The 21,565-nt window shown below is 40.5% G+C and overlaps 1 protein-coding gene across 1 annotated transcript in view; it reads right to left on the bottom strand.

Moving 5' to 3' along the window:
* NDRG2 (NDRG family member 2) overlaps positions 1-21,565 on the bottom strand; it is a 2,287,731-nt gene that overhangs the window by 442,836 nt on the left and 1,823,330 nt on the right. The window contains exon 11 of the mRNA XM_044058563.1: positions 13,487-13,538. Within this exon, the coding sequence (XP_043914498.1) occupies positions 13,487-13,538 (52 nt within the window). The remainder of the gene's footprint in view (positions 1-13,486; positions 13,539-21,565) is intronic.

The following is a 21,565-nucleotide window of genomic DNA, read 5'->3' as shown; positions in this document are numbered from 1 at the left end:
AGGGAGTAGGGGTGCTGTAACCAAACACTTCAGCCATGGTTTTACTAGAGGTCAGCAGTAGGGATGATATGATAGGGAGTAGGGGTGCTGTAACCAAACACTTCAGCCATGGTTTTACTAGAGGTCAGCAGTAGGGATGATATGATAGGGAGTAGGGGTGCTGTAACCAAACACTTCAGCCATGGTTTTACTAGAGGTCAGCAGTAGGGATGATATGATAGGGAGTAGGGGTGCTGTAACCAAACACTTCAGCCATGGTTTTACTAGAGGTCAGCAGTAGGGATGATATGATAGGGAGTAGGGGTGCTGTAACCAAACACTTCAGCCATGGTTTTACTAGAGGTCAGCAGTAGGGATGATATGATAGGGAGTAGGGGTGCTGTAACCAAACACTTCAGCCATGGTTTTACTAGAGGTCAGCAGTAGGGATGATATGATAGGGAGTAGGGGTGCTGTAACCAAACACTTCAGCCATGGTTTTACTAGAGGTCAGCAGTAGGGATGATATGATAGGGAGTAGGGGTGCTGTAACCAAACACTTCAGCCATGGTTTTACTAGAGGTCAGCAGTAGGGATGATATGATAGGGAGTAGGGGTGCTGTAACCAAACACTTCAGCCATGGTTTTACTAGAGGTCAGCAGTAGGGATGATATGATAGGGAGTAGGGTGCTGTAACCAAACACTTCAGCCATGGTTTTACTAGAGGTCAGCAGTAGGGATGATATGATAGGGAGTAGGGTGCTGTAACCAAACACTTCAGCCATGGTTTTACTAGAGGTCAGCAGTAGGGATGATATGATAGGGAGTAGGGGTGCTGTAACCAAACACTTCAGCCATGGTTTTACTAGAGGTCAGCAGTAGGGATGATATGATAGGGAGTAGGGGTGCTGTAACCAAACACTTCAGCCATGGTTTTACTAGAGGTCAGCAGTAGGGATGATATGATAGGGAGTAGGGGTGCTGTAACCAAACACTTCAGCCATGGTTTTACTAGAGGTCAGCAGTAGGGATGATATGATAGGGAGTAGGGGTGCTGTAACCAAACACTTCAGCCATGGTTTTACTAGAGGTCAGCAGTAGGGATGATATGATAGGGAGTAGGGGTGCTGTAACCAAACACTTCAGCCATGGTTTTACTAGAGGTCAGCAGTAGGGATGATATGATAGGGAGTAGGGGTGCTGTAACCAAACACTTCAGCCATGGTTTTACTAGAGGTCAGCAGTAGGGATGATATGATAGGGAGTAGGGGTGCTGTAACCAAACACTTCAGCCATGGTTTTACTAGAGGTCAGCAGTAGGGATGATATGATAGGGAGTAGGGGTGCTGTAACCAAACACTTCAGCCATGGTTTTACTAGAGGTCAGCAGTAGGGATGATATGATAGGGAGTAGGGGTGCTGTAACCAAACACTTCAGCCATGGTTTTACTAGAGGTCAGCAGTAGGGATGATATGATAGGGAGTAGGGGTGCTGTAACCAAACACTTCAGCCATGGTTTTACTAGAGGTCAGCAGTAGGGATGATATGATAGGGAGTAGGGGTGCTGTAACCAAACACTTCAGCCATGGTTTTACTAGAGGTCAGCAGTAGGGATGATATGATAGGGAGTAGGGGTGCTGTAACCAAACACTTCAGCCATGGTTTTACTAGAGGTCAGCAGTAGGGATGATATGATAGGGAGTAGGGGTGCTGTAACCAAACACTTCAGCCATGGTTTTACTAGAGGTCAGCAGTAGGGATGATATGATAGGGAGTAGGGGTGCTGTAACCAAACACTTCAGCCATGGTTTTACTAGAGGTCAGCAGTAGGGATGATATGATAGGGAGTAGGGGTGCTGTAACCAAACACTTCAGCCATGGTTTTACTAGAGGTCAGCAGTAGGGATGATATGATAGGGAGTAGGGGTGCTGTAACCAAACACTTCAGCCATGGTTTTACTAGAGGTCAGCAGTAGGGATGATATGATAGGGAGTAGGGGTGCTGTAACCAAACACTTCAGCCATGGTTTTACTAGAGGTCAGCAGTAGGGATGATATGATAGGGAGTAGGGGTGCTGTAACCAAACACTTCAGCCATGGTTTTACTAGAGGTCAGCAGTAGGGATGATATGATAGGGAGTAGGGGTGCTGTAACCAAACACTTCAGCCATGGTTTTACTAGAGGTCAGCAGTAGGGATGATATGATAGGGAGTAGGGGTGCTGTAACCAAACACTTCAGCCATGGTTTTACTAGAGGTCAGCAGTAGGGATGATATGATAGGGAGTAGGGGTGCTGTAACCAAACACTTCAGCCATGGTTTTACTAGAGGTCAGCAGTAGGGATGATATGATAGGGAGTAGGGGTGCTGTAACCAAACACTTCAGCCATGGTTTTACTAGAGGTCAGCAGTAGGGATGATATGATAGGGAGTAGGGGTGCTGTAACCAAACACTTCAGCCATGGTTTTACTAGAGGTCAGCAGTAGGGATGATATGATAGGGAGTAGGGGTGCTGTAACCAAACACTTCAGCCATGGTTTTACTAGAGGTCAGCAGTAGGGATGATATGATAGGGAGTAGGGTGCTGTAACCAAACACTTCAGCCATGGTTTTACTAGAGGTCAGCAGTAGGGATGATATGATAGGGAGTAGGGGTGCTGTAACCAAACACTTCAGCCATGGTTTTACTAGAGGTCAGCAGTAGGGATGATATGATAGGGAGTAGGGGTGCTGTAACCAAACACTTCAGCCATGGTTTTACTAGAGGTCAGCAGTAGGGATGATATGATAGGGAGTAGGGGTGCTGTAACCAAACACTTCAGCCATGGTTTTACTAGAGGTCAGCAGTAGGGATGATATGATAGGGAGTAGGGGTGCTGTAACCAAACACTTCAGCCATGGTTTTACTAGAGGTCAGCAGTAGGGATGATATGATAGGGAGTAGGGGTGCTGTAACCAAACACTTCAGCCATGGTTTTACTAGAGGTCAGCAGTAGAGATTATATGATAGGGAGTAGGGGTGCTGTAACCAAACACTTCAGCCATGGTTTTACTAGAGGTCAGCAGTAGGGATGATATGATAGGGAGTAGGGGTGCTGTAACCAAACACTTCAGCCATGGTTTTACTAGAGGTCAGCAGTAGGGATGATATGATAGGGAGTAGGGGTGCTGTAACCAAACACTTCAGCCATGGTTTTACTAGAGGTCAGCAGTAGGGATGATATGATAGGGAGTAGGGGTGCTGTAACCAAACACTTCAGCCATGGTTTTACTAGAGGTCAGCAGTAGGGATGATATAATAGGGAGTAGGGGTGCTGTAACCAAACACTTCAGCCATGGTTTTACTAGAGGTCAGCAGTAGGGATGATATGATAGGGAGTAGGGGTGCTGTAACCAAACACTTCAGCCATGGTTTTACTAGAGGTCAGCAGTAGGGATGATATGATAGGGAGTAGGGGTGCTGTAACCAAACACTTCAGCCATGGTTTTACTAGAGGTCAGCAGTAGGGATGATATGATAGGGAGTAGGGGTGCTGTAACCAAACACTTCAGCCATGGTTTTACTAGAGGTCAGCAGTAGGGATGATATGATAGGGAGTAGGGGTGCTGTAACCAAACACTTCAGCCATGGTTTTACTAGAGGTCAGCAGTAGCGATGATATGATAGGGAGTAGGAGTGCTGTAACCAAACACTTCAGCCATGGTTTTACTAGAGGTCATCAGTAGGGATGATATGATAGGGAGTAGGGGTGCTGTAACCAAACACTTCAGCCATGGTTTTACTAGAGGTCAGCAGTAGGGATGATATGATAGGGAGTAGGGGTGCTGTAACCAAACACTTCAGCCATGGTTTTACTAGAGGTCAGCAGTAGGGATGATATGATAGGGAGTAGGGGTGCTATAATCAAACACTTCAGCCATGGTTTTACTAGAGGTCAGCAGTAGGGATGATATGATAGGGAGTAGGGGTGCTGTAACCAAACACTTCAGCCATGGTTTTACTAGAGGTCAGCAGTAGGGATGATATGATAGGGAGTAGGGGTGCTGTAACCAAACACTTCAGCCATGGTTTTACTAGAGGTCAGCAGTAGGGATGATATGATAGGGAGTAGGGGTGCTGTAACCAAACACTTCAGCCATGGTTTTACTAGAGGTCAGCAGTAGGGATGATATGATAGGGAGTAGGGGTGCTGTAACCAAACACTTCAGCCATGGTTTTACTAGAGGTCAGCAGTAGGGATGATATGATAGGGAGTAGGGGTGCTGTAACCAAACACTTCAGCCATGGTTTTACTAGAGGTCAGCAGTAGGGATGATATGATAGGGAGTAGGGTGCTGTAACCAAACACTTCAGCCATGGTTTTACTAGAGGTCAGCAGTAGGGATGATATGATAGGGAGTAGGGGTGCTGTAACCAAACACTTCAGCCATGGTTTTACTAGAGGTCAGCAGTAGGGATGATATGATAGGGAGTAGGGGTGCTGTAACCAAACACTTCAGCCATGGTTTTACTAGAGGTCAGCAGTAGGGATGATATGATAGGGAGTAGGGGTGCTGTAACCAAACACTTCAGCCATGGTTTTACTAGAGGTCAGCAGTAGGGATGATATGATAGGGAGTAGGGGTGCTGTAACCAAACACTTCAGCCATGGTTTTACTAGAGGTCAGCAGTAGGGATGATATGATAGGGAGTAGGGTGCTGTAACCAAACACTTCAGCCATGGTTTTACTAGAGGTCAGCAGTAGGGATGATATGATAGGGAGTAGGGGTGCTGTAACCAAACACTTCAGCCATGGTTTTACTAGAGGTCAGCAGTAGGGATGATATGATAGGGAGTAGGGGTGCTGTAACCAAACACTTCAGCCATGGTTTTACTAGAGGTCAGCAGTAGGGATGATATGATAGGGAGTAGGGGTGCTGTAACCAAACACTTCAGCCATGGTTTTACTAGAGGTCAGCAGTAGGGATGATATGATAGGGAGTAGGGGTGCTGTAACCAAACACTTCAGCCATGGTTTTACTAGAGGTCAGCAGTAGGGATGATATGATAGGGAGTAGGGGTGCTGTAACCAAACACTTCAGCCATGGTTTTACTAGAGGTCAGCAGTAGGGATGATATGATAGGGAGTAGGGGTGCTGTAACCAAACACTTCAGCCATGGTTTTACTAGAGGTCAGCAGTAGGGATGATATGATAGGGAGTAGGGGTGCTGTAACCAAACACTTCAGCCATGGTTTTACTAGAGGTCAGCAGTAGGGATGATATGATAGGGAGTAGGGGTGCTGTAACCAAACACTTCAGCCATGGTTTTACTAGAGGTCAGCAGTAGGGATGATATGATAGGGAGTAGGGTGCTGTAACCAAACACTTCAGCCATGGTTTTACTAGAGGTCAGCAGTAGGGATGATATGATAGGGAGTAGGGGTGCTGTAACCAAACACTTCAGCCATGGTTTTACTAGAGGTCAGCAGTAGGGATGATATGATAGGGAGTAGGGGTGCTGTAACCAAACACTTCAGCCATGGTTTTACTAGAGGTCAGCAGTAGGGATGATATGATAGGGAGTAGGGGTGCTGTAACCAAACACTTCAGCCATGGTTTTACTAGAGGTCAGCAGTAGGGATGATATGATAGGGAGTAGGGGTGCTGTAACCAAACACTTCAGCCATGGTTTTACTAGAGGTCAGCAGTAGGGATGATATGATAGGGAGTAGGGGTGCTGTAACCAAACACTTCAGCCATGGTTTTACTAGAGGTCAGCAGTAGGGATGATATGATAGGGAGTAGGGGTGCTGTAACCAAACACTTCAGCCATGGTTTTACTAGAGGTCAGCAGTAGGGATGATATAATAGGGAGTAGGGTTGCTGTAACCAAACACTTCAGCCATGGTTTTACTACAGGTCAGCAGTAGGGTTGATATGATAGGGAGTAGGGTGCTGTAACCAAACACTTCAGCCATGGTTTTACTAGAGGTCAGCAGTAGGGATGATATGATAGGGAGTAGGGGTGCTGTAACCAAACACTTCAGCCATGGTTTTACTAGAGGTCAGCAGTAGGGATGATATGATAGGGAGTAGGGGTGCTGTAACCAAACACTTCAGCCATGGTTTTACTAGAGGTCAGCAGTAGGGATGATATGATAGGGAGTAGGGGTGCTGTAACCAAACACTTCAGCCATGGTTTTACTAGAGGTCAGCAGTAGGGATGATATGATAGGGAGTAGGGGTGCTGTAACCAAACACTTCAGCCATGGTTTTACTAGAGGTCAGCAGTAGGGATGATATGATAGGGAGTAGGGGTGCTGTAACCAAACACTTCAGCCATGGTTTTACTAGAGGTCAGCAGTAGGGATGATATGATAGGGAGTAGGGGTGCTGTAACCAAACACTTCAGCCATGGTTTTACTAGAGGTCAGCAGTAGGGATGATATGATAGGGAGTAGGGGTGCTGTAACCAAACACTTCAGCCATGGTTTTACTAGAGGTCAGCAGTAGGGATGATATGATAGGGAGTAGGGGTGCTGTAACCAAACACTTCAGCCATGGTTTTACTAGAGGTCAGCAGTAGGGATGATATAATAGGGAGTAGGGTGCTGTAACCAAACACTTCAGCCATGGTTTTACTAGAGGTCAGCAGTAGGGATGATATGATAGGGAGTAGGGGTGCTGTAACCAAACACTTCAGCCATGGTTTTACTAGAGGTCAGCAGTAGGGATGATATGATAGGGAGTAGGGGTGCTGTAACCAAACACTTCAGCCATGGTTTTACTAGAGGTCAGCAGTAGGGATGATATGATAGGGAGTAGGGGTGCTGTAACCAAACACTTCAGCCATGGTTTTACTAGAGGTCAGCAGTAGGGATGATATGATAGGGAGTAGGGTGCTGTAACCAAACACTTCAGCCATGGTTTTACTAGAGGTCAGCAGTAGGGATGATATGATAGGGAGTAGGGGTGCTGTAACCAAACACTTCAGCCATGGTTTTACTAGAGGTCAGCAGTAGGGATGATATGATAGGGAGTAGGGGTGCTGTAACCAAACACTTCAGCCATGGTTTTACTAGAGGTCAGCAGTAGGGATGATATGATAGGGAGTAGGGGTGCTGTAACCAAACACTTCAGCCATGGTTTTACTAGAGGTCAGCAGTAGGGATGATATGATAGGGAGTAGGGGTGCTGTAACCAAACACTTCAGCCATGGTTTTACTAGAGGTCAGCAGTAGGGATGATATGATAGGGAGTAGGGGTGCTGTAACCAAACACTTCAGCCATGGTTTTACTAGAGGTCAGCAGTAGGGATGATATGATAGGGAGTAGGGGTGCTGTAACCAAACACTTCAGCCATGGTTTTACTAGAGGTCAGCAGTAGGGATGATATGATAGGGAGTAGGGGTGCTGTAACCAAACACTTCAGCCATGGTTTTACTAGAGGTCAGCAGTAGGGATGATATGATAGGGAGTAGGGGTGCTGTAACCAAACACTTCAGCCATGGTTTTACTAGAGGTCAGCAGTAGGGATGATATGATAGGGAGTAGGGGTGCTGTAACCAAACACTTCAGCCATGGTTTTACTAGAGGTCAGCAGTAGGGATGATATGATAGGGAGTAGGGGTGCTGTAACCAAACACTTCAGCCATGGTTTTACTAGAGGTCAGCAGTAGGGATGATATGATAGGGAGTAGGGGTGCTGTAACCAAACACTTCAGCCATGGTTTTACTAGAGGTCAGCAGTAGGGATGATATGATAGGGAGTAGGGGTGCTGTAACCAAACACTTCAGCCATGGTTTTACTAGAGGTCAGCAGTAGGGATGATATGATAGGGAGTAGGGGTGCTGTAACCAAACACTTCAGCCATGGTTTTACTAGAGGTCAGCAGTAGGGATGATATGATAGGGAGTAGGGGTGCTGTAACCAAACACTTCAGCCATGGTTTTACTAGAGGTCAGCAGTAGGGATGATATGATAGGGAGTAGGGGTGCTGTAACCAAACACTTCAGCCATGGTTTTACTAGAGGTCAGCAGTAGGGATGATATGATAGGGAGTAGGGGTGCTGTAACCAAACACTTCAGCCATGGTTTTACTAGAGGTCAGCAGTAGGGATGATATGATAGGGAGTAGGGGTGCTGTAACCAAACACTTCAGCCATGGTTTTACTAGAGGTCAGCAGTAGGGATGATATGATAGGGAGTAGGGGTGCTGTAACCAAACACTTCAGCCATGGTTTTACTAGAGGTCAGCAGTAGGGATGATATGATAGGGAGTAGGGGTGCTGTAACCAAACACTTCAGCCATGGTTTTACTAGAGGTCAGCAGTAGGGATGATATGATAGGGAGTAGGGGTGCTGTAACCAAACACTTCAGCCATGGTTTTACTAGAGGTCAGCAGTAGGGATGATATGATAGGGAGTAGGGTGCTGTAACCAAACACTTCAGCCATGGTTTTACTAGAGGTCAGCAGTAGGGATGATATGATAGGGAGTAGGGGTGCTGTAACCAAACACTTCAGCCATGGTTTTACTAGAGGTCAGCAGTAGGGATGATATGATAGGGAGTAGGGTGCTGTAACCAAACACTTCAGCCATGGTTTTACTAGAGGTCAGCAGTAGGGATGATATGATAGGGAGTAGGGGTGCTGTAACCAAACACTTCAGCCATGGTTTTACTAGAGGTCAGCAGTAGGGATGATATGATAGGGAGTAGGGGTGCTGTAACCAAACACTTCAGCCATGGTTTTACTAGAGGTCAGCAGTAGGGATGATATGATAGGGAGTAGGGGTGCTGTAACCAAACACTTCAGCCATGGTTTTACTAGAGGTCAGCAGTAGGGATGATATGATAGGGAGTAGGGGTGCTGTAACCAAACACTTCAGCCATGGTTTTACTAGAGGTCAGCAGTAGGGATGATATGATAGGGAGTAGGGGTGCTGTAACCAAACACTTCAGCCATGGTTTTACTAGAGGTCAGCAGTAGGGATGATATGATAGGGAGTAGGGGTGCTGTAACCAAACACTTCAGCCATGGTTTTACTAGAGGTCAGCAGTAGGGATGATATGATAGGGAGTAGGGTGCTGTAACCAAACACTTCAGCCATGGTTTTACTAGAGGTCAGCAGTAGGTATGATATGATAGGGAGTAGCGGTGCTGTAACCAAACACTTCAGCCATGGTTTTACTAGAGGTCAGCAGTAGGGATGATATGATAGGGAGTAGGGGTGCTGTAACCAAACACTTCAGCCATGGTTTTACTAGAGATCTGCAGTAGGGATGATATGATAGGGAGTAGGGGTGCTGTAACCAAACACTTCAGCCATGGTTTTACTAGAGGTCAGCAGTAGGGATGATATGATAGGGAGTAGGGGTGCTGTAACCAAACACTTCAGCCATGGTTTTACTAGAGGTCAGCAGTAGGGATGATATAATAGGGAGTAGGGGTGCTGTAACCAAACACTTCAGCCATGGTTTTACTAGAGGTCAGCAGTAGGGATGATATGATAGGGAGAGGGGGAGCTATAATCTCTTGGTTTAGCTCCCTTCATTTTTCATGATTAACACTGTCTAGACAAGGTGATTTATGAATCTTTAAAACTGATAGATATTTTATGTTCTGTACTCATGAATGGTCTTTAAGAGTTTTTAAGAGAAAAGCTTTACTCTAATCTTCAGGGTTGTTTCATTGCATTGTATGTGCTTAAACTTCTTTCTTGAAAAGCAAATATTTTAGAAATTAGTTAAATTTTTAGACTTACATTCAATGAATCACTTATCATTACTTTTACACTTTCTGGTTTTGCTCATATATTATAACATTCTTTATGCTGTTTCTGGCATTTGCTGCCTCTGTTTTTTTAATATTTACTTCATTTTTCATAGTTTCTTTCTAATTTATACTATTTTTGTACAACAGTGTTCCCAAAAGTTTTCATTTTCGTATACAAAATGCCATTTACAACATTTCCTCTTATCCCAGAAAAGTTATGGCTTGCTTCATCCTGCTGCTGCATCTGAAATATGAAGTTATGTTTATACTTTGTGTTGGCTTCAGGTATTTTGTCTGTCTGCATTCATTTAGCAATTGATCTTTTGCAAACTGCTATGCAAACTACCAAAAGCACAGCAGCATGTAAAAGGGAAGATGAGGTGAAAGTGGGGAAACCAGCCATTAAGCAAAAGAGGTGTACAATGAAGTGGCAGAAGAGGATTAAATATAATACACCTGTTTACTAAAATGTGATGGACATATACTACACCTGTTTACTAAAATGTGATGGACATATAACACACCTGTTTACTAAAATGTGATGGACATATAATACACCTGTTTACTAAAATGTGATGCACATATAATACACCTATTTACTAAAATGTGATGCACATATAATACATATGTTTATAAAATGTGATGGACATATAATACACCTGTTTATAAGATGTGAGGAAAATATAATACAGCTATTTATAAAATGTGATGGCAATATATTACACTTGTTTATAAAATGTGATGGAAATGTAATACACCTGTTTATAAAATGTGATGGACATATAACACACCTGTTTATAAAAAGTGATGGACATATAATACACCTCTTTACTAAAATGTGATGGACATATACCTGTTTATAAAATGTGAATGACATATAATACACCTGTTTATAAAATGTGATGGACATATAATACACCTGTTTATAAAATGTGATGGACATATAATACACCTGTTTACTAAAATGGGATGGACATAAAATACACCTGTTTATAAAAATGTGAGGGAAATATAATACACTTGTTTATAAAATGTGATGGAAATATAATAAGCCTATTTATAAACTGTGATAGACACATAATACACCTGTTTATAAAATGTGATGGAAATATAACACACCTGTTTAATACATGTGACGGAAATATAATACACCTGTTTAATAAATGTGATGGAAATATAATACACCTGCTTACTAAAATGTGAGGGAAATATAATATACCTGTTTATAAAATGTGATGGACATATAATACACCTGTTTATAAAATGTGATGGACATATAATACACCTGTTTATAAAATGTGAGGGAAATATAATACACCTGTTTATAAAATGTGAGGGAAATATAATACACCTGTTTATAAAATGTGATGGACAGATAATACAGTTGTTTATAAAATGTGAGGGAAATATAATACACCTGTTTATAAGATGTGAGGGAAATATAATAGACCTGTTTATAAAATGTGATGGAAATATAATAAACCTGTTTATAAAATGTGATGGTCATATAATACAACTGTTTATAAAATGTGATGGACATATACTACACCCGTTTACTAAAATGTGATGGACATATAATACACCTGTTTATAAAATGTGATGGGCATATACTACACCTTTTACTAAAATGTGATGGACATATAATACACCTGTTTATAAAATGTGATGGACATATACTACACCTGTTTACTAAAATGTGATGGACATATAATACACCTGTTTATAAAATGTGAGGGAAATATAATACACCTGTTTATAAAATGTGATGGAAATATAATAAACCTGTGATAGACATATAATACACCTGTTTATAAAATGTGATGGACATATACTACATCTGTTTACTAAAATGTGATGGACATATAATACAGCTGTTTATAAAATGTGATGGCAGTATAATACACCTGTTTGTGATGGAAATATAATACACCTGTTTATAAAATGTGATGGACATATAACACACCTGTTTATAAAATGTGATGGACATATAATACACCTGTTTATAAAATGTGATGGACATATAACACACCTGTTTAGAAAAATGTGATGGAAAAATAATACACCTGTTTTCTAAAATGTGATGGAAATCTAATACACCTGTTTATAAAATGTGATGGAAATAGAATATAGCTGTTTAATAAATTTGATGAAAATATAATACACCTGTTTACTAAAATGTGATGGAAGTGGTGGTGGTGCTGCGGTAGCGTTGTCGCCTCACAGTTAGAAGTTGCTCGTTCAATTCTCAGTTAGACCGTCTTCTGTGTAGTGACATGCATGAATGGGCGTTCCTTCGTTGAAGGTTTTGCGTTAGGCCCGGTAAGCCAGTATGTAAAACTCTACTGCCAATCATTAGCGGACCGGAGTTCCGCTGTGGCGACCCCTAACCGGGAAAAGCCGAAAGACACAAACAAACTAAAATGTGATGGAAATATAATACACCTGTTTACTAAAAATGTGATGGGAATATAATACACCTGTTTAATAAATGTGATGGAAATATAATACACCTGTTTTCTAAAATGTGATGGAAATATAATACACCTGTTTACTATAAGGTGATGGAAATATAATACACCTGTTAACTAAAATGTGCTGGAAATATAATACACCTGTTTATAAACTGTGATGGAAATATAACACACCTGTTTATAAAATGTGATGGAAATATAATACACCTGTTTATAAACTGTGATGGAAATATAACACACCTGTTTATAAAATGTGATGGACAGATAATACACCTGTTTACTAAAATGTGTTGGACATATAATACACCTGTTTATAAAATGAGATTGACAGCTGAAACAGAGTCTCAGCAGGTTCAATAATTGTTGAAATAGTGCAGGGCATAGGAAACATGAAAGGCTAAAGTATACACATGACAGATACTTGTTTGGGTGCACAGGAAATAAGGTCAAGTGAGATAAACAAGAAGAAAGCATCACTGTAAGATAAAAGAGACATCACTTCTACCAGAACATTCGATTTTTAGAGGAAAACTACTGCCAGTACCTCAGTCATAGCCTGCTGTCAGGGCGTAGCTCTTGGTATTACTTTAAGAAGCTGTGATGCATCCTGACAAAGAGAGACAGGCTTGTCTGTTGCATTTTCTGAAAAGGACTCAGCTCACCTGTTAAGAATTCTTTCATTAGCAAGGGCTTGTCTATTGGTGATTTTAGTTTGGCTTTATTTGCTACCTTTTCACTAGAAGAAAAGTCAGTATTCACTCGGATTTGAACTTGGAACCTATTATTGGGTACACTGTGGCTAAAATAAAAGGGCATGTATACTTATATTTCTTTAGATGACAAGTTAAGGTACATATAGTAATGTGTTACTACATGAAAAGTTTTCCTTCAATGGAAAGTTAGAGGATATCTTGTGGTGCTCCCTTCGACAGGGAGTGAAGACACCGATTGTTATTTCTTAATGTGAGACCTCAGTTTAGCTAATGCATTTACGATGACGAGTGAGTTCTCCAGGTCATGGCTGTAATGAGTTTGTAATGATCAGTCCACAAGATACCAAATTAATATATAAAGAAATACATCTACAGCTATTACTATAAATGGCATTAAGGTTAGAAGGATCTCAGTGTAAATGTCAAGAGTGAAGCCATATCACAGGTAATGGGAATCATTTCTGTGAAAAGTACTACTTTCCATTTGTCTTATGCAATGACACATTTGATTAATTGACTAGCAAGCCAATGCTTTTCTTTAGTATAGCTCAAAACCTTACCACGGCATCCTCATGAGGGGCTTGGTCCCCAACGACCAACAAGACAGGACACCTGGAAGAAAGGAATGCAAAATAAATCACATAAGGAGCAAAAAATGGCTGGGTGAACAAGAGGCAAACATAGACCTACAATAGATGGCAACACATCCACAAATGCCATATTTATATTAAATTGGGTTGGCCAGTTCCTGTTCTATGTAAAAGCAAAGTGATTGTGCTAGGCCACAACATTTCTTTAATTTCCAAGTACTTAACAATGTATTATTTCTTTTTACATACTCGTACATGCCTGAAACCTACACTCTGGCATTAGGTGCCTCTCACATTCTGACAAATAATCTAGAAGTACAACTCAGGAACATCAACAAAACAGTTAAAGTAACCAGAGAGTCAGCTTTCCTTACTAAGACATTTCACAAAAGAGCAGAGAAATGGTCGGATTTGATTCCCCTGTGATTGAGAAGTTTGGATATTTTAGTGCCTTTTAAATGTGGACTGGATTGCTGGATGGGTGACATGCAACTTCTACAGTTATGATCAGCAGATCTAAAAGTGTCTATGTTTTAATTCTAAGCAAGTCACAAGTGGTCATAACAAGCCATCATTCACCTTGAAATAGTCTAGTACACCCTATCTTTATACCAGTCTTGGCTGGTTACTAGTCATGCGGCTCAGGAGACATTTGAGGAGCCTAGCCCAATTTCCCCAATTGTCACAAAGCACTGTCTGGTTGAGTGACATGCTGAAGCTTACACAGTAGGCAGATGAAGGCTGAGGGAATCAAACCCTGCACCCCAGGAAACAGTTCATTATCAGCTTATATCCTTAATCCTTTGCACTAACTGCCACACTCTGCTCATCTGTCCTTTTATTAATAATACTGGGGCATGTAGTTCATTTACTGATAGCTTGCTCTACCATTTTCCTGCTCGGTCTTTAAGAAGTTCAAGTCGTCTAGACCTTTACACCCTAAATAACTGCTTTCAGTAGAGCTGCTATGAGAACTGATGTTAATATACATCGTAATTTTCTTAAGATTATCATTCACTTTTTGATAAACCCAAATCAGGTCACCATGGAATAGAAAACAATGAATGTAATATACACTTAGCTTTCTCAGTCTTTCTTTGTAGTCTAGCTCATTTATTGAACATAAATATTTTGTACATAAAATCCAAATTTTTCCAGTATATTAATATCTTACACAGTACAGGAGAAAAATGCAGCTGTATACTCTAACATCAGTCTTACTACACTTTGAAATAAGGAACAAGCATAGAAGACGTTTTTGATGAAAAATATTAAAAGATAGTCAAGTCACATCAAAGCACTTCCTAATTGTTAGCTGAGATGAACTGTCCACTTAACAAGACACATAGGTCCTCATATTGACAGCTCTTTGCTATTACTCCATTTAACAATGCATAGGAATATTCAATAGCCCACCACATGCAGTAATCTCTGTTTTGTGCAATTAACTAACAGTGTTTGCTGTACAACTCCTCAAGATATATTTAGGTGTCTACAAGGCAGGCAACTGTATCATCATCAGCAAGGTTTACCTGCTCAGAGGGACCACCATTAGGTATTAGACACATATAAATGTGAAACATTTAACACACTAAGATGGATCCTTGGACACATATAAATGTGAAACATTTAACACACTAAGATGGATCCTTGGACACATATAAATGTGAAACATTTAACACACTAAGATGGATCCTTGGACACATATAAATGTGAAACATTTAACACACTAAGATGGATCCTTGGACACATATAAATGTGAAACATTTAACACACTAAGATGGATCCTTGGACACATATAAATGTGAAACATTTAACACACTAAGATGGATCCTTGGACACATATAAATGTGAAACATTTAACATACTAAGATGGATCCTTGGACACATATAAATGTGAAACATTTAACATACTAAGATGGATCCTTGGACACATATAAATGTGAAACATTTAACCCTCTAAGATGGATCCTTGGACACATATAAATGTGAAACATTTAACATACTAAGATGGATCCTTGGACACATATAAATGTGAAACATTTAACATACTAAGATGGATCCTTGGACACATATAAACGTGAAACATTTAACCCACTAAGATGGATCCTTGGACACACATAAATGTGAAACATTTAACATACTAAGATGGATCCTTGGACACATATAAATGTGAAACATTTAACACACTAAGATGGATCCTTGGACACATATAAATGTGAAACATTTAACATACTAAGATGGATCCTTGGACATCTCCACTTAGGACTGGAGAGTAATATGACTGGACGACTCTGACTCTCACCAAAGAGTCCAAACAGCCACCCAGTTTGCCAAGTAACCATTAGACGTCCACATATATAACACTGCGGTTATCAGTGAGTGAGGTTCAGTCAGTAGGTCTTGACATGTTCAGTTGTACAATTTCTACTAGAATTCTAATACTCTTTGCTAGAATAACGTCAGAATAAAATATGATCAGATTGGTTACACATGACCTCACCCTAGTGAAGCCGTGCTGAAGGATGACAAAGTATTGTCCACCTCCTTGCTTTTGTATAAATTTCATCGGTACTCCTTGAAAGGTCTTACCTATAATGCTACTCAAAGTTGCCACCACATCCCATTCTTCCCCTTTATAAATATAAACCGCCTGGGCTCGTTTCTATTGCTCTACAATAAAACCAGAATGCTTGTTGGAACAAATAGTACTGAGATTATGAATTCGTTAACAATACCCAAGTAATAACTATTTATAGAATCCTTGTTGGAACAAATGGTACTGAGATTATGACTTCGTTAACAAGTAATAACTTAGTAATAGTACTGAGATTATGAACTCATTAACAAGTAATAACTTCGTAATAGTACTGAGATTATGAATTTGTTAATACCCAAGTAATAACTAGTTAGTCCATCTGGTCCAAGGGCTGCATACTTTTTAACTTTATTTAAAGCTGTGACTGCCCAATAGTTGAAATCACAAAACCGTGTTCTTCAGTTTTCATCATGTTTAGGTACTCAGTACTGGAAGTATTACCACTGTATGTTGCAAAACTTGCAGTAACTTTTTCTGCCACCTGCTTTCAGCGGTCAGTATATCGTATATCCGCATACAATTCTTTTTTTCTAACAATCATGGGTTCATAGATTATTATTAGGCTAACCATCGCTGTGGATCATTTTAAGCCTCGCCAATTACCCCAAGTGAGACTCAAACCCTGCACTTTGTGTCTGTAATGTAAACACCCTGACCATTACGCCAACCTTCCAACCACCTCTGCTGAGTTCTATATAACTATCCTTAACTTGGACATTTTGCTCACATCTGTAGGTGAGTGCAGTTTTTCTGTCTTATTATGATGAACGTTCAGGTTAGACTTATACCAGCTGCTCACAGGTCTTCCAAATGTAGAATGTCTGTTAGGTGCTGGTCTCTTTGGGAATCGTTTACAGACAGTTCTTGCTAAACTACATTACTTGAAGGCAAGACTAGAGAAGCCTCTCTCTGTCACTCTGGACTATCACAGTTTTCAAAGTCTCCATTTTCTTGTGACAGTAATGATTATGATCATGTGATTCTTCTTTCTTGAACTTCGATGTATGTGTTGTAAACAACTGTCTACAATTCTCCTGTGCACTCTTCCACCTGTCTGTACATAACATGGAATCTTGGTTTAGCTGACTGACCAACTGGCCAGCTTCAGGTTCCAGACTCCCAATGATTGCTTTAACTCCTCACCTCAAATGTGGTACCCATTCGAGTTTATGTCATAGCAGAATTTCTGCCTCTGCGCATTTCTCTCCAGTGTTTCACTTAGTTGCTATGATTTTCAAGCACTAGTAATGTAGATAGATAATGTAGGTCCATTCCCATTAGAGAAAGAATGAACCCAAGAATGGACTTTCTTACATTTCAAAACTGCAATATGACAATCCTCAGAGCTAGTAATTCAGCTGATTCTCATAAGAACTGCGACACTTCGGACAGTTCTCATCGCTTGTCTATTAGACTAGATACTGCTGACTGGACACCATATGTCAGAATTCTGGCTTCAGAACAAATCTTCTGAATTCCTGATTTGTGCATTGCAGACTATTGACAGATATGAGAACGTCAGCTACTGCATATCTTAAGAATACAGACTTTAATCATTAGCCACACTTGCACTTACTGTGTATGCCAATTTCATTTTTATTATTTCATTGCATTTCAAATAAAAACCTGCACACAAAAACACACACTCTCTCTAAACAAATCAGTATCTAGAGTGTGCTCCACTAATGTCTCCCTACTGGGTCTGCAAGTAGATCTTTCTGTTGATTAAAATAATGACAATAATAATAATAATATTATAATACCTGTATACAGCAGCAAAACAGCATAAAATAATGCAAACCCAGTTACCAGTATTAAAATAATCAACAGTAGATACAACAAACGGTTCAGCATCTTTCCTGCTTTCAGTAATCAAACCGACAAACCAATTAGCAAAACTAAAAGAAAAATCTAGCAGACACCCTAACGGTTACTGATAAGAACTGCCATACAGCTGAAACATTGGATGTCCTTAAGGAGTCATTTGCATATATCCCATATTACCTCTAATACAAGAGGTTTTAAGGTACAACACAGTGGAAAATCTAGCTTGGCTATATTTTTCTTTTAGTTTTTGCTTTAAGTAATCACACACAGTGGCAGTGGCTGTGGCTGTGGCGCAACAGGTAGCATATTCACTTTTGGTGCAGAACGCTGTGGGTTCTATTCTCACTCCACATTTACTGATTGTTGACACTGCACTGCAGTACAGGGAGGGGATAGTCTACTACTGACCGTGCAGTCCTTTGGATGAAACATTAAACTGAGTCCCCATCTGCTTGAGTTGGTGGCAGCTCAGGTGGATGTAAAAGACCTCACAGCAACTACTGAAACAAATAGGGGTCCTTTATTAAAAATCACAAAACACAATATATACATTCTATATACAAAATTCACAAATTATTTAATTATTTACAACTCATTCACACATTTTTAACAGCAAATCATTTTGTTTAGACTTTCATCGCCCCCCACTCTCTCTTCCAACAGTTGTAAACATTACGATTCTTACTGTTATCTTGTTTATTATTGCTGTTGCACAGCAGAGAAAGTTAATATATTTACTGTAACACTGTTTTACTGTAAATCACAATTACATGCCTAATGCCCTGTATGACTAAGTTGATAATATACCTCTAGGCTGTGGTTAAGCTCATACTTTTGAGATAGGAAAGTCGAGATATGAAACGGGTGCTCCAGTTTGTAAATTAGTATTGACTGCAGAGCCTGTCCTGTTAAATAATTATAGAGATATTTTAAGTACTGTCAACACAGAGATACTGCCTATTTTGCTATCTCATACTGAATTGAGGGAAATTGGAAAACTGCATGTACTAGCCACTCTAATATACAGTACAATTAACCCACCCTACATGGTAGCTACATTTACAAGCTAACAGTAATGTTATTTTGTGAAGGCAATATCAAAAATAGGGAGCATTTGTACTGTATTTTTTAACTACAACACAACTTATAACAGTATTATTTTTCTGAAGAAAATGCTATCAAACCTAGAGGGCTTTGTATTAGTATTTGGAACTGCGACACAATTGTTCCCAAAGGTGTGCTATATTATTATTGTGAGACAGTACTGTATAATAAGCATATATATGAAATGCCAAACACTGCATGTCCCCTAGAGTGTTGTAAACTAGTTTTTAGCGCTCCAAAAGTACAATAGGTCCCTCCAATCAGAAATTAAGATAGTAAGACTACAGTGTTAAGTGTTGGAAGTATACTGTTACTGCATTATCTGGTAGTTAAATTACACTGTAATGTATTGGAAACAGCGTCACATTGTTACTTTTTCATGATACCCACAGATTCCCAATTGATTTTTTCACTTAGATAATATTGTTTTCTCTCTTTTTCCCAACACTATAAATCTCCTATCCACTAGTAAAGACACACCAAGTGGTTTAAACCTTGTGGCCATTTTAAGGCATTCACAGCCACCTTGCAGTAAAGACTACTGCTGAACTCTGTCACCCAGCATCAAAAGACTGCTGTAGTGGTCAAATATCAGCTGAACAAAGTGTATGTGACCTTGTTCTTGACAAAAACTGTAGCTTAAACAATTACACTGCAAGTGTGCCCACTGGATTGTTGCCATTAACCCCTCCCACTCCCACTTGTCTCAGTATCGACAAGTTAAACACATAGCCCCAACAGTAAGCCCTGTTTTTAGAATCTCTGACGCTGTTTTTCTCTTGAGTCCTCAATTTGGCATAACCCCACTCACAAAATCCACAAATTGAAAAATGTTTTTTCTTTTTTCTTTAAAATACCTAACCTTTGGCAAAACTCTTCCCTAAGAAAAAGATTTATTTCAAGTAATACCTTACTGCTTGGCAAAACCTTTCCCTAAGAATAAGATTTATTTCAAGCAAAGCTAGCCTGCTGGTACTGACTTGGTACGGGGCCTACTTTCAGCTGAATGCTGGTACTGACTTGGTACAGGGCCTACTTTCAGCTGAATGCTGGTACTGACTTGGTATGGGGCCTACTTTCAGCTGAATGCTGGCACTGACGTGGTATGGGGCCTACTTTCAGCTGATTTTTTTTTTTGCTGAAGTGCATGCCTTGGCCCGGGGGTTCAACCCGGTCCATTCGCACTCGCTAACGCTCGCACTCACTACACTCCCCTACCCCCATTCCCACACACCCCCATATTAATTACACTTATTGGTATAAACCACACCCCCATTAATTCTCACTCCCAATTACCCAATCAAATTTAACCTATCATCCCCTATAGCAACACTCTGCACCACACCCTTATTCAACCAACCTCTACAGTTATTAATAATGCTTCCACACACATCTAACTCCTTCTGCAACTCTAAAACATGTTGTATACATATCACAACCAGCTACTAAAAGTAATTCCTTACCCATTAACTATCCTCTCTCTCTCCTCTTACTGTCCATCCTTTCCTCCTATCACACACAGCTTTATATCACCACCCCACCACCACGGCAGACAGAATCCCTAACAAGTTCCATAAAACTAAGAAATTTCCATACATCACCTTGCGACCTCACCTCATCCCAACCTTTCTCCTACCTATATAATAACCTAAATTATAAAAACAAACCTCAATATTCCTTAAAACAAGCTAAAATACTACACAAACTAACCAAACTCTATAACTTCGCCGAAACTCACCTGTTGTGGTGACATTCACCCTAATCCAGGGCCTAATACGTCTACCAACTCAAACTTAAAACAGCCAAATCCGCTATACCCAAGACCTCCCTCATTTCGCTCCTCTTTTTAAATATAAATGCAAGACGTATATTTAATAAGACACAGAACCTTCATGCCCTGCTAGCTCTATATAAACCAGAAATGTCCGTGTTAACATAAACTTGGCTTAAACCAGAACACCATAATAATGAAATTACTCCCCCTGGCTACAATATTATACGCAGAGACAGAATTGGGAAAAAGGAAGAAGTTGTAGCAATACTATTCCAAAATCACCTCATTATTGAACAATTGGAATGCAATTCTCAAGAAATCAAAGATGTAGGACTAATTCTTGCCAAATTAAAACTTAACTCCAACAAACAGATAATTATTGCAGGGGGCTATATCCCACCAGGCAATAACACCACTACACTGAAAAGCCTACTAAACTGGATGTCAGCCTCCCTCCCACAAGAAACCATATTATTAGGTGACTTTAATATTGACTGCTTTGATTGCACCAGCCAAAATCCCTCTACCTACATTAACCTCCATGGGTTCACCCAAATTATACCTGATCCCACTAGAATTGACAAAACATCCAAACACCAGTCCATCTTAGAAGGTTTCTATTAGATGACCGAAGACGCATCATGTCGAATGCATCATGGTCGAACTTAAAACAACGAAAAGGCAAAATAGCGAAGCGGCTTTTAAGCAAATTCTTTCCCAGGGAAAGAATTCACTTGGCTGCTTC

The sequence above is a fragment of the Protopterus annectens genome, chromosome 16.part0 (genome assembly GCF_019279795.1).
Source record: "Protopterus annectens isolate FY-2018-M chromosome 16.part0, PAN1.0, whole genome shotgun sequence".
NCBI classification, from domain to species: domain Eukaryota; kingdom Metazoa; phylum Chordata; order Ceratodontiformes; family Protopteridae; genus Protopterus; species Protopterus annectens.
Note: the sequence above shows the minus strand (reverse complement) of the source record. Positions and strands in the feature narration are given on the sequence as shown.